Consider the following 12,700-nt stretch of genomic DNA (forward strand, 5'->3'; position numbering starts at 1 on the left):
GCCAGCGTAACCCTGACCGCCGGCCAACTTCAACCAACTGCCCCGATCAGCTTGTGAACCCAACACTTTTCAAAAGAACTACTCGTCAAGTCGAACTCCGACCCCTGTCGGCCTGTGAATACAACCACGCACAGAGAAAACATCCCGTTCCCGTATCAGCACATTCGGACTCACAGGAAGGCCAGGGCTTCTGGGCGGCGAACCCTTTTGAGTTTACGACGGTGGTCTCCACAAGTAACCATCCGCTGTCGCCGACCGAGAACTTGAAAGAGACCGTGAGGCTCTCAAAATGCACCCTTGTCTTATATAGACCCCTCTCCCCCGTTATCCCAAGGCCGTAGAAACACACTTCTACAATTATAAACCCTGTTCTCAAATCTGATCCATCATACCGAAAATGTCATCCGCAACCTACGAAATACTCCCGATCTTAGAATCCGATCTCGCCAGTATCAGCGAAATCGAAAATCTTGCCTTTGAAGGCGAGGAAGTCTCGCGGATAGTATTTGCTAGCCCCAATTCAGCTACAAAAGAGTTCCGCATACAACGGTTGAAGAAATCATTGACTGAAGACCCTACTACTCGGTTTGCAAAAGTCGTGATTGGCGGAAAACTCGCCGGAATTGCTCAATGGAACCTTCATTTAGATCCGAATTGGCATTTGAAAGACGAGAAGAAAGAGGAGGAAGGGGGCGCTGACTCGCAAGATAAGAAGAATAAAAATTTCCCCCCCGGTGCAAATGTAGAAGCCTGTGAGGAATTCTTTGGTTGGATGTATGGAGCAAGGAAGAGGATAATGGGGGGACAAAAGTTTCTTCGTATGTTTTGCCCTTTTACTCTCTTGGAATTTTGAAAAGAAAGAGGAGCGAGCGTTCCTCCCGACTAACATTATCGTTGGTAAGTCCTTGCGCTCCTAATCACGCGGCCGGAATTCCAAGGCCGTGGCGTCGGATCCGCACTATTGAAAGATGGCCTTGCCGTTGCGGATAAATACAATATTCCTGTATGGCTTGAAGCTTCGCCTCGAGGGTACCCTGTATATAAGAAGTTCGGGTTCCAAGATGTTGAACATTTCGATCTGGATTTGTCCAAATACGGTGGAAGCACCGTTTCGAGAACCGTAGGGATGCTGAGACCCTCAAAAGGAGCCACTTCAAGTGCTTAATCCTTTGCTCGTGGAGGATCCATGCCAGCAGCAGAGTATGCCCGCTCGATATATGTTGATGGTAGATAGTACAAAGCAGCCAGATCTAAGTGATCAACGCATTCCGTTGTCTAAAAAATGCCTACCGACTCTAAAGATTATGGTGAAATAGACTGAGTGACTATAGAGCGAAGGAACTGATGTCCAGTATTCCCCCGGATGAGAGAGACCTTACAAATACATGGGTTCACATCAGGGTTCAAATCCGGCGACGATGACCCATCTGAACATTGAGACATTAACTAATTCAATTCCATTTTCCCAAATTCATCCACTACCCACTGGCAGAATTCTTCCCACGAGGCTTTCCACTTCTTCATTCTATCCGCGCGAATTCCGTTCCCACCATATCCGTTATCAATGTCTTTGACCCAGTCCGCCTCCGTCTGATCCTCATGTACTGCCCAACGAACACTATTCTCCGCAAGGCAGCCCAAACCAGCAAGTCCAAGATTCTCCCATGACTGGAGGGCTTCCCAAAAGTCATGGGTCATGCCGGAGGTTCCTTGACCTAATAATGCGGGGTCATCATTGCTAAGCGACGCCGAAATCCCTCTCGCCAGGAGCGCGGGTAAAGGATGAGCTAGCACTGTAGATGTCAATCTAAGAACTTCATTTGATATAGGGCAACTTTCAATTAAAATCCTCTTCTCTTTGACAATTTCGATCAAGTCAGGGTGTTTGAAAAGCGAAAACCCATGGCCAAGCCTTCGAGTCCCAAACAAGATGGCATCAAAGAGATTCTCATCTGTACTATCACCATCTCCAAGGCATTCACCAGCGTGGAAGAGGAAGGGAACCTCAAGCTCTTCTTCAACACATTTCTGACGGAACCAAAGGATTTCATAGGAGAGTTCCTTGAGGGTTTTACCAAGGTCTTCCTGCCCGACGAGATCGAATCCGGCTATCAAATCTGGATACTGCTTTTTCGCCCTGATGCAGTTTTGCATGCCTATGAGCCGTAAGTATAAAAAGGGAATGAGAGAAAGTATAACAGAACGCATACTTCTTAAGATTGCTCCTGCCGAATTGAAGCGTAGTGCAGTCCAGATGATTCGTGCGCCCCAGAAATCTCTCCCTTCCTCACTAGCTTTGAAACTTTCAATTTCTTCGGCAATGACTCCAATCATTGAACAAAAGTCGTCTTCCGTGGTGTCGCTGTTTGCTTTTCTATATGGACACGCAAATGCATCTCTAATTTCCACCCACTGAACGCCATCCTCTGCAAGGGTCTGGAGCAATTTTCTTATAAGCTTTCGAAGGATTGGCTCGTAATAAATTATGGAGTGAATGATAGGAAAAGCGCCTTGCATCTTTCGCCAAATAGCATCGACTCCGAGGTGATGCTCGATCGCTTCCTTTTCGACGATAGAGCACCGGTCTTTCAGCCATGTAATGAAGCCGGCACGTCCGTCTTTCGGGAAAGTTTCCGCCGCGACAGCCGCTGGGATCAGGGTATTTGGGGAATATTCGGGAGTCCAAATCGACAAGCTTGGTTTAGTTGATGCCTTTGAGAAACCAAAAAAAACGGAAGCAGCCTGACACGCCGTATCCGATGTCAACGGTTGAGAAGCATAAAATTGCATCCCCGGAGTGTCTAAAGCCACGTTGAACAACCACCCCAGGTCAACCATAGCAGGCAAATGAGAATGTAGTAACGCTCCTTTTGGGAGCCTTCTGCAAATGCGCCAGAGATTCGTGGACTCCATCCGCTCTTTGGCGAGGCTAAACATCATGCCCGGGAAGAGTTCAGCATCATGATCTCCCTGGGTCCCGGTGTGACGCCATAGTCTTTGTTGCTCTTCTGCACGGATGTGATGGACGATCTCGCATGCTTTTCGGGCTGTTGGGCTCAAAGTACGACGGAATTCGGCATCTAGGAGCATATATATTAGATTAAGAGCATACCTAGGAGAAGCCAACGAGGGCTAACCGCTCCGATGCTTCTTCTCCTGGGAAATCAGTTCCTTTCGCTTTATAAGGTGCTCTCGCACAGATGCGGATACATGATGTGAAAACCCGGTCAGAACAGGGTCTTCCATGCCGTGCATCAAATGAAGTATAACACCCGAGACTTTCAGTTGGCAAGAGAAGAAAACCGACGGCTTCTTGCAGATATGTGATAACAAGGAGTTAGATTTGACTACTTAAATGTATCCTCTCCGCAGCCAAAACTGAATGTATTTTGTCAGTGCCTTGAGGCTGCTGCAGGGAGTTGTCATAACTTTGTTGAATGGATCCTGGTACGAAGGAGTTAAATGCGAACGCCGAGTTGCATTTGACTCGTTGGGGGTATCGCGTTCTCGCTCTGCGGCCTGATAGTTAGATCCACAAATAGATTAGGTTCGGAGTATCTACCCCGTACAACAGTTACATTTGGTTGAGTCAACTCGAGGTCTTCGTAGGATTGTCAGCTGGTGAACACACGGCGAACTCCGCAGACAGCCAGCAAGGGCTTCGACAACGAGCGGATAATTAAGTTACTAAGTACGGAGTAGTTCCTCCGCAACAACCGGTAACTAGTTAAAAGCATCACACATTGGCTGAGGCTCTCCAATTGCCGATCGTAACTCGTAGTGACCCCATTGTGAAGCAACTCTGCGGAAATGTTAACACCTGCAAATTGGAAGTTGGGTCTATGTACCCCGGACTTGACAACATAACTTTGCTAGGAAAGTGGACAACATCTCCAAACGTTTCTGTATCCAGTCGGTGTTAGTACGACGTATGATCTTTGCTATTGGACGTTGAAGTTGAATTCTACTTGATTTAGCCAGCGCCTAGATCTCATCAGAATAGAGAGCCGGTTTTAAAGAACGTTTAGGCGTTGCAGTTGAAACTTGCGAGCTATGATATCACTATTTGCCATTGACGTCGCGCCTATAAAATACCCCCATCTGGTCAAAAAGAATCGAAGAGGTTCAAACCGCACACCTCCAGTTTTTGAAATAGCAGCATCGACCATTTTCAGTTCTCAAAAGAACGTCCTTGTATTTAATCGTCTTAACATAAGCGAATACCAGACTAACAGGTCATGGCTGGCTTTGGAAACACCTGGGGTCCCGGCGGACGCCTCGACCAGCCCAACTGGGAAGATGAAATGCAGAGTGGCACCCAGCAAGACTATAATGCTGACGAGGGCATTCGGTCGGATCCCATGTCCGAATCATCGCAAAGGTATTCCAGCGGCCATGGCCAGGAGTACGACCAACAGCACACCGCCATGCAAGGAGATGGCAGAGCTCAGGGTGAAGATTGGGGTGGAAGATATCAAGGCGGAACTGCCCAAGCGTACCCGCAGACTGAAAGCACACAGGGTGGATATGGTCAGAGAGGCATGGGCGGACAAGGAATGCACAGTTTCTCCAGAATTGGAGAAGATGAGCCGAGTGACGAGAGGTTTATGGGTGAGCATGGCAGTCAGGGGTTCGGAGAGCAAGAACAGCAGGCTGAGAAACAGTCCAAGCCTAGTAATGAACCTGTTACCCAAATAGAGCGGATAGTGGATAGATACTGATGACTTATGTGTAGGTGGTATTCTCGGCTGTATCAGCAGCCTCGGGGATAGGGTACAAAGGGCTGCGGAATGCAGGTTTGGTGGCGGTTCTTAATTAGCCATTGGTGCGGAAAACAGATTTGTTTCAAAAACTCTTTATATAAGTGTATATCACCACGATCTTTTTCTTCTCTTATTTCCTTCTTGATGGGACCATTTGCCCAGGACATTGAATAAAGAATCCAAAATCCGTCGAGAACTGCAACACGGGATGCTTTCGGCTCCCTTAGTTGGCATGTCGAAAGCTATATTTTTATTTCCAATGCACAGAGCATCCCCCTAACCACTGTGGGGTATATTGATTATATACAGTCGCAAAAGATGCACGCCGCAATCCAGCGGTTACTCATTGGCCCATTCTGGCTTCTTCTTCTCGGCAAACGCAGTCATTCCTAATCCATTTTTAGTAATTGCAAACCTTACCTCGAAAGTACTCCCTGGGGGCCAATGGTGACATACCTATCTTTTGATCTTTGCTGCCGAATAACCCGTGGAAAAGGCGTCTCTCGAAATCAACGCCCTCTCCCAACGACAGCTCCTGGCTCTTGTTGACAACTTCTTTTGCAGCAACGACAGCGACACGACTGTATCCGGCAATAGTGGTGGCGGTTTCCAGTGCAGCTGCGAGTAATTCATCTTTTCCACCGTCGACAACCTTAGCGGCCACCCCCCATTCTCCGGCCTCTTTCCCACTGAAGGTATTTCCAGTCAAAATCAATTCCATGGCCTTGCTCTTTCCAACGATCTTAGTCAAACGCTGAGAGCCACCAGCACCAGGGATGGTACCCAATTTAATCTCGGGCTGGCCGAAGGTTGCCTTGGATGTGCAATAAATCATGTCACACATCAGTGCCAATTCGCACCCACCGCCAAGAGCATAACCAGAAACGGCGGCAATGACGGGAGTGCGGATTGACTTAGCCAGATGGGACCAAGGGGCAATAAAGTTGTTCGAGTATGCTGCAGCGAACGTTAAGGGTGCCATTTCCTTGATATCGGCGCCAGCTACAGCATGTCAGCTATACATGGAACTCTCTAGTCTGATCTCCAGAATGGCTAAATACCAGCAAAGGCTTTTTCACTGCCAGTGATGATTATGGCACCGATGTCTTTATCTTCGTCATATTTCGTCAGAGCTTCATTGAGTTCACGGAAGAGGGGGCTGCAAAGTGCGTTTAAAACCTTGGGTCGGTTAAGAGTGACTGGAAGGACTGTGAGTTGGAATTCCAAATGTATACGCGAGCTGCCAGATTGGCGATTCATTCAAAAATATAGCAAAGGGCGGTCACATACTCAATCCCACTCCCGGCTTTGGTGTAGAGGTCAAGATATATTCATACGCTGCAGAAGCTGGAGAAGCTGTGGAAGAGAATCTCGCCCGGGCCAGGTATGACGTCAATGGGACTGACGTTCGAGAGGCAACAAGCCTTGCACATCGGTTTGAAAACATTGTGATCGATTGCGCCGGAAAGACAATACTTGACAAATTCAACGGATGCTCAATGGCTGCAGTCCAGGTGCTCTCATCAACAAAACAACCCGGCGTCCATCCATGGATGTTTCTCCCCGGACCTACGGGGAGATTATCCGAGGCCAACCGAACCCTTGGCATCATCACGTGAAAATTCCAGCCACGTATTATATAATCCAAAGTGAGCCACACTAGGTCATATTTGGCCAAGCTTGTGGTTGAGTGGCTGATGTTCTGTTATGTGCTTCGTGGCCACGCCCAGGGCCGCCCAGGAATTAACTCCTTGTCAGCAATCGTACGGAGTAACTCGTGAAATTATCGCTTTCGGAGACGCCTGTTGTTTCTTCATCGTTGTTTATTCATTGCGGAAGTATTGTTCTAATTTAGCCTTTCTCTTCTCGCTTTACTCTTCTTGTTGGATCTAGGCTCTGAGCCGGGAGCTTTTTCGATTCGAATAAACAGAGTGGATTGGCTATAATTCGTTTCTCTCGTCTCCAGTAGCCATGGATGTGCCAGAACCCGATCAGACTCCTTTTACCGCAGTGACGGCACAAACATCGAGAATAGCGCAAGTAAGCTCCATTCTTAGCAGATGCGCTTGCCCTATTCCCCGGGCGTGACATTCTAGCCTTGTTTTACAAAGCGTTGAAGTCGTTGAGCTTGCTGATGGTTCCTCTGTGATAGCAATACCAAGCCTATCTCGATGCATGCACACCATTCACTCTTTATCGATGGCTGGGAACGGGCGCCCTGCTTTGTATATTCTTCCTAAGGATTGTTCTCGCGCAAGGCTGGTATATTGGTATGCGATTTTCCGCTCTCTTGACGGCCGTTTGAGATCGATTGTTCTGTGGGGTATCTTTCGCTAAATCTCGCACGATGTGCTGCAGTTGCCTATACCTTGGGAATCTACCTTTTGAATCTCTTCCTCGCTTTTCTACAACCGAAATTCGATCCATCCCTCACACAAGATGAAGGTCTGGAGGATGGTGAGGCTCATGCGTCTTCGCTTCCAACAAAGCAGGATGATGAGTTCCGCCCCTTTATCCGACGACTCCCCGAATTCAAGTTTTGGCATTCCGCGACGAGAGCCATCACAATTGCTTTCCTCTGCTCATGGTCCGAGATCTTCAACATTCCCGTTTTCTGGCCGGTGTTGGTGGTCTACTGGTTAATCCTCTTTAGCCTGACGAGTAAGTCTTCATGGGTAGTCCTAGGTTGCAATGAGCGTACTTCTAACGGTAAATGATTCGATCAGTGCGACGACAAATCCAACACATGATTAAATATCGCTATGTTCCCTTTTCTTTCGGCAAAACGAGATATGGCCGGACTTAAACACTATGGAAATCTCAGTAAGGATTAATTAGTTTTTGCAGACTAAGCAGCCTTACTTCAATCTGGCGCCCGCTTTCAATATTACGGTTTTGGTTATGGGTGAGGCACACGCATTATGAATATTCTGTTTGTTCTGGGCAGACCACAAGCAAGCAAAATAGACGGTCATTCAACTTTCTTGTACAATATGTTCACGCCGACATGCTTTACATGAGCAGGGTTCCTAATATCCTGGTGGATGCTTGTGCGTTAATCTTCTGTGTCTGCTTCATATTTTCCCCCACCCCCTTAACATTTTGTTCTGTTTCAATCCCTGAGGGTGGATTTATTATTAAGTTTCCTAATTTCTTTCTCTTCCCTTACCCTTCAAATGAAGTTACAATTTTCACTTTCTTCTTTGATGTTTACGACAGGAGGAGTTATATTGGATTTCCATCTGCAAACACTGACAGAGATTATCTTGCTCGGACTTCTGTATGACTAAGTTCACTGTGGGCCATATTTCTGAAAGCCCGCTTTATCTCCCTGGGCATACCTTGGGACAAACCTGGAACAAAAGAGTTCTCACGGTGACTGTGAAACAGAACATCAGTTTCAGAAGCAATGGGCCTACTCTGTCGGTCCCAAACCCAAAAACAAGACTTGATTCAAGTTTACACGAATCGATAAGTGGAGGAAGCTTGTTCTAGGGCCAGGATCTTTGCCTGGTGACAGTCTATTAAACAGGTCAGCCTTGAACCTGATCTGGCTGCATTGTTAGTCAGACTCTTGGGTACAAGTGCCCAAAATTCCAGCTTCTCACCCTTGGTTGCTATCAGAATTAGAAATTTTCCCATCGTCATACCTAGAAGTTACCGCCATGTTGCAGGGAAGAGAACGGTGCATCCAGCTCAACTTGAGAGAGGGGGAGAGAGAGAGCCCCATGTGCAAAGGATATGAGTAACAGCCACCCTTGACAGGGATAGTTCCCCTATTTCGCATCCGCTTGTATTTGCAATGGTAGCGTGGGTTCCCTAACACTTTCATGGCTTCTTTGGTTCAACGCTCGCTGGCGCCCATCAGATAGAAACTTGGAGTAGCATCCCATGGAGGAGGATGATTGCTAGCATGGCAAAGGATATTCCCGCTTGTGAGACCCGTCCTTTTGTTGGTGTTTGTAGTCCACAAAAACAGCAGGGATGAACCACCCTGCAAAGCCACAATAACTAGTCAATGCACATCAGCAAAAGCCAAAAAAAAGGAAAATGCTCAATCTCAGCTGCAGCCAGCTTTTTCTCTCTCCTTAAATTTTGTTAGCATTCGCTTTGCACCATGGAGTAATAATTACCAAACCTGATTCAATACTCCGTTTTCTACTCAAAAGGTTTGTCCCTACCATCCCGAGACCAGTGGATTCGTTCTCTTGAGCCACTTTGGGTCTTCTTTCTACTATTATTTCCGATTTGTTGTGGATACCATGGCACTTGGCCTCATCGATGTACCGTCATGGTTGGCATTAGTCGAGATCTTCATAATGCAAGCTACCACCGTGGCGGTTCTGGCATATGCACCGAAATCAGCCATAAAGATCCGTATTAGTGTGACTATCTTGACTGTATTCCTTGCAGCACATATCCACTGGATTTTTCCATACAACAACTCTGCACTTAACCACATGGTACTTCCTTCGGTTTGGGGCCAGGTTTTTCACCTAAGCAATGCTTTGGTGGTAACAAATGTCGAATATGTGAACGAAATGAAATGGAAAATGAAGGCGGGAAAGGTCAACGCGATATCTAATAGAGGGTGGGACCGGATTGTTTGGGCATGGAATACAATTTGGAACGGCCGCTGGATTGGGACACGATGGGAGGAAGAATGCATACGTCGAGATGTGAAGGAAGGAATCAATGGTGTTGAAACCGTGAACGGGAGCCACAAGAAGGGTAAGGTGGCTCACCACTCAACGAGCCAAACCACTCAACGAGCCAAATTCCTTCCAATGCTCCACGCTACGAATTTATTAATTATCTCAACAACGAATTATTATTATTAAACTAGCTATTAAATATTAAATGAGTGTGTTCTTTAAAGCATAGAAATTAGTGTGGCTATGAAAATAAACGTGTGGACGGCCTGATATTGCGGCCAGAGCGAGAGATACGGGGGGTGGATAGGAAAGATTGTAAAGGAATGTCAGCAGTAGATTTCTCAGCTAGAGAGCCTAAAGGCTTGTTAGGGAGGCTAGTAAAGCTCTTACTACTGCTTTGGGAAGATTGTATAGGCTTGCCGCGACGAGGTTCTTTCGTAGGGAGGCCCTGCCGACGGCGCTTTGAAGCTGGTGCTTGAAGCTCTGACTGCTGGCGTTTACTAGCACGTTCAACAGCCTGTCTCTCCTTCTCTGCTTGTTGTAAAGCCTTTTTCTCCTCACGGGCAACATGCTGGGCCTCTCGTTGTATAGCACGTTCAAGCTTTTCAGCCTCTCGTTGCTCGCGGGCCTTCATACGGGCAGTCTCTCGTTCAATCTGTTTTTCTTCAGCCTCCCTAGCTGTCTGCTCTCTTTGGAGCTCCCGTTGAAGCTTTGCCTCTTGTGTTTGAGCGATTTTGTGAGCTTTCTCAGCCTCTATTTCATCCCGGCGTTCCCGAGCCTGCAGAACTTTTGTAGGACTCCAGAACTGGGCCTGGCTCGGATTATCGCGATCAAGTAGGCCTAGGGGCTTGCCTCGCTTGCGGCGCTGTTTCTCCATCATGATAGTCAATTTTAGAGCCCGATTTTCATGCTCTAGCAGTTCATTTCGTATTGCAAATTGCTCGCTGGCTTTGATAACCCGTCCAATACTCTGCGAATTTAAGCTGTGCCGAAGATGAATACCCTTAACCTCTTGACGAAGCTCCTGTATATTTGTAGGGATGGAAGGCTCAACTAGTGGTGCAGGGCCTTGTTGATCAGCAGTTTCAAATCGGCTTAGTTGATGCTGGGGATCCAGGGGATAAATGCCAGTCTTTGCAAAGCCAGCACGTATATTGTCACCTGTCAAAGCCTTCTTCCATGCTGCATTGAATAGTCTCCAGAAATCCCTTTTTGTCATTTGAATATAGCCCAGTCCACGGCGTAGTAGGGATTCCAGCTCGCTGGAATACGCCTTGCCCAGCGGCCCAAAAACACCAACATCAAGAGGCTGCAAACGGTGGGTAGAGTGCGGTGGAAGGATCAACAGCAGGATCCTTTCGCGGTTTGCATATTCAATAAATTTCATATTTATATGGGAAGAATGCCCATCTAGTAGAAGCAGATGTCTTGCCCTACCTGCTTTTGCCTTTGTATGTGGATTAAAAACCTGTTGCAACCACTCCAGGCCATATTCATCATTGCTCCAGCTGTTCACTGAGGCTGCAAAGTAGGCATATTTGCTTCCGTCAAAATCATCCAGCCATGTATCCTGAAGATCTCTGGATTCACCCTGATAAATAAGAGCTGGAGGTAATGCAATCCCATCTGCAGAGACTGAACAGAGCAGTGAGAGGAATTCCTGGCTTCCATCCTGAGTTGCAACACTTTTACCAGCTTGTAGGGCTTTAATAGAGACAAGGTGCTTTGAGGCATGACAGGAGCCTAGGAGGAATCCTTTTTCATCAAAGTTGTATGTGTTTTCTGGTGTAATATTATACTGGCTGATTTTCTCGCTCAACTAAATGCAGCAGTGCAAGCACTCAACAAGTTAGCCAAATTCAACAACTGCACTTGCAAAGAAGCAAAAAAAAGCATCAAATTACAAGGCTATAGAAGTGCTGAAAGCAGTGGTAATTATCTGCTACCTGTCTATTCTTGTCAAGCGGCTTGAGATAAACAGTCTTGATCTTGTCCTTGTGGCGCTCACGAAACCGTGTCACCCAGTTGATTCCCATGTCCTCTCCCGTCATCTCTTGCATGATATTTTGAAGGATTTGAGGCGTAGGAGCAAGGCCGCGGTCGCAGAGCTTGTTTATATACTCTAGGAGCTCATCCTCCTGTATATTGGTGAGCTTCTTCTTATGTCTGGAGGTTGCTTCATGGCGATCGACTTGTAGGCCTTGATGCCGCCGGCGCAGGGTCTCTCGGCTGAGTGAATATTTTTTCGCGGTCGCACTGTAATTTGGAGTCTCTTGCGATTCAAGATCTTCAATTGCAAGCTTAATTGCTTCGTTGTTGACCATGCTATTGCATAATGAAGTTGAGCGTTGAAGAAATTTGATGGTGCGAAAATTTGGCTCGTTGAGTGGTTTGGCTCGTTGAGTGGTGAGCCACCTTAAGGGTCAAAGTATTGGTCGCGTAGGGTTTGCCATGCGCAGATTTCAAATATCAGTTGCAGCGTACTTGGTTTTGGATTTCCTTGGCTGGGTAGCCTTGCCGCAAGAAATCATAAATTCGACCTTTACGGTGGAAAAGCAGTATGTCTTTCGCAGAATGACTGAAATATCCCTCGAAGAACTTGCGATTCGGACCGGATCAGTGATAGGTTTTGCTGCGGCCGCCACGGCCATGATTGTCCAGCTGCATGCCTTCGCGTCTGCAGTCATCGTGGGATTGGGAATTCACGATCCGGAAGAATGGCCATTGATGTATGGGCGTATCTCAGATGCCTGGTCTGTCAGGCGATTCTGGGGGTAAATGCTGTTCCCTGGCTCTCTTGTTAAACGAAACCAAACATAGCTGACAGCTGCACAGTTTGGTCTGGCATCAGCAGCTGCGTCGACCCTTAGTATCATACTCGGACCTTCTCACATACAAGGTACTACGCATCCCGAAGCGTAACGGGATATTGGCCAGATATGTCCGTGTAGGGTTCGTGTTCGCATTGTCTGGGATTCTGCACGTGGTGACGGACCATACGATGGGCATCCCCGTTCGAGAGTCGGGAGCCATGGATTTTTTTTTGACCCAGGCTTTGGGAATAGCTCTCGAAGATATATTGTTTACCACTCACCGATTTAATGACGAGCGGCGTCGACGCGGCCCAAAGGTGTTCAGGTCCAAAGCTTTGGGCTATCTCTGGACTATGGCCTTCTTTGTCTGGACAGCGCCCGTCTGGACGTATCCGGCCATGAGACACTCTTCTCCCCAGAAGATCAAACCCGTGCCTTTCTCGGTGTTCAAATATTTGTTCGGATGAAA

At 47.3% G+C, this 12,700-nt stretch overlaps 6 protein-coding genes across 6 annotated transcripts; 4 read left to right on the plus strand and 2 right to left on the minus strand.

Moving 5' to 3' along the window:
- Positions 1–95: 95 nt before the first annotated feature.
- D8B26_003704 (uncharacterized protein) lies at positions 96–1,294 on the plus strand. Its single transcript, XM_003071815.2, has 2 exons — positions 96–818; positions 903–1,294. The coding sequence occupies exons 1-2, from the start codon at positions 398–400 to the stop codon at positions 1,163–1,165; spliced, it is 684 nt and encodes a 227-aa protein (XP_003071861.2). The 5' UTR covers positions 96–397; the 3' UTR covers positions 1,166–1,294.
- An 11-nt stretch (positions 1,295–1,305) lies between these two features.
- Positions 1,306–3,410, minus strand: CECR1 (cat eye syndrome chromosome region, candidate 1). The gene is made up of 3 exons (XM_003071814.2): positions 3,138–3,410; positions 2,211–3,080; positions 1,306–2,156 (listed from the first exon to the last, which is right to left on the minus strand). Exons 1-3 carry the CDS (start codon positions 3,253–3,255, stop codon positions 1,447–1,449), a joined length of 1,698 nt encoding a protein of 565 aa, XP_003071860.2. The 5' UTR covers positions 3,256–3,410; the 3' UTR covers positions 1,306–1,446.
- A 686-nt stretch (positions 3,411–4,096) lies between these two features.
- D8B26_003706 (uncharacterized protein) lies at positions 4,097–4,849 on the plus strand. The gene is made up of 2 exons (XM_003071813.2): positions 4,097–4,674; positions 4,736–4,849. The coding sequence occupies exons 1-2, from the start codon at positions 4,239–4,241 to the stop codon at positions 4,813–4,815; spliced, it is 516 nt and encodes a 171-aa protein (XP_003071859.2). The 5' UTR covers positions 4,097–4,238; the 3' UTR covers positions 4,816–4,849.
- Positions 4,850–5,038: 189 nt separating this feature from the next.
- On the minus strand, positions 5,039–6,315 carry D8B26_003707 (uncharacterized protein). The gene is made up of 4 exons (XM_003071812.2): positions 6,054–6,315; positions 5,825–5,962; positions 5,220–5,765; positions 5,039–5,152 (listed from the first exon to the last, which is right to left on the minus strand). The coding sequence occupies exons 1-4, from the start codon at positions 6,208–6,210 to the stop codon at positions 5,103–5,105; spliced, it is 891 nt and encodes a 296-aa protein (XP_003071858.2). The 5' UTR covers positions 6,211–6,315; the 3' UTR covers positions 5,039–5,102.
- Positions 6,316–6,543: 228 nt separating this feature from the next.
- Positions 6,544–8,121, plus strand: RER1 (retention in endoplasmic reticulum protein 1). The gene is made up of 4 exons (XM_003071811.2): positions 6,544–6,803; positions 6,916–7,033; positions 7,122–7,424; positions 7,490–8,121. Exons 1-4 carry the CDS (start codon positions 6,735–6,737, stop codon positions 7,567–7,569), a joined length of 570 nt encoding a protein of 189 aa, XP_003071857.1. The 5' UTR covers positions 6,544–6,734; the 3' UTR covers positions 7,570–8,121.
- A 3,748-nt stretch (positions 8,122–11,869) lies between these two features.
- D8B26_003709 (uncharacterized protein) lies at positions 11,870–12,698 on the plus strand (the record flags this gene model as incomplete). The annotated part of the gene is made up of 2 exons (XM_003071810.2): positions 11,870–12,192; positions 12,254–12,698. 2 exons carry the CDS (start codon positions 11,870–11,872, stop codon positions 12,696–12,698), a joined length of 768 nt encoding a protein of 255 aa, XP_003071856.2.
- Between the last annotated feature and the right edge of the window lie 2 nt (positions 12,699–12,700).

This window comes from Coccidioides posadasii, chromosome 2, assembly GCF_018416015.2.
Source record: "Coccidioides posadasii str. Silveira chromosome 2, complete sequence".
Lineage (NCBI taxonomy): Eukaryota > Fungi > Ascomycota > Eurotiomycetes > Onygenales > Onygenaceae > Coccidioides > Coccidioides posadasii.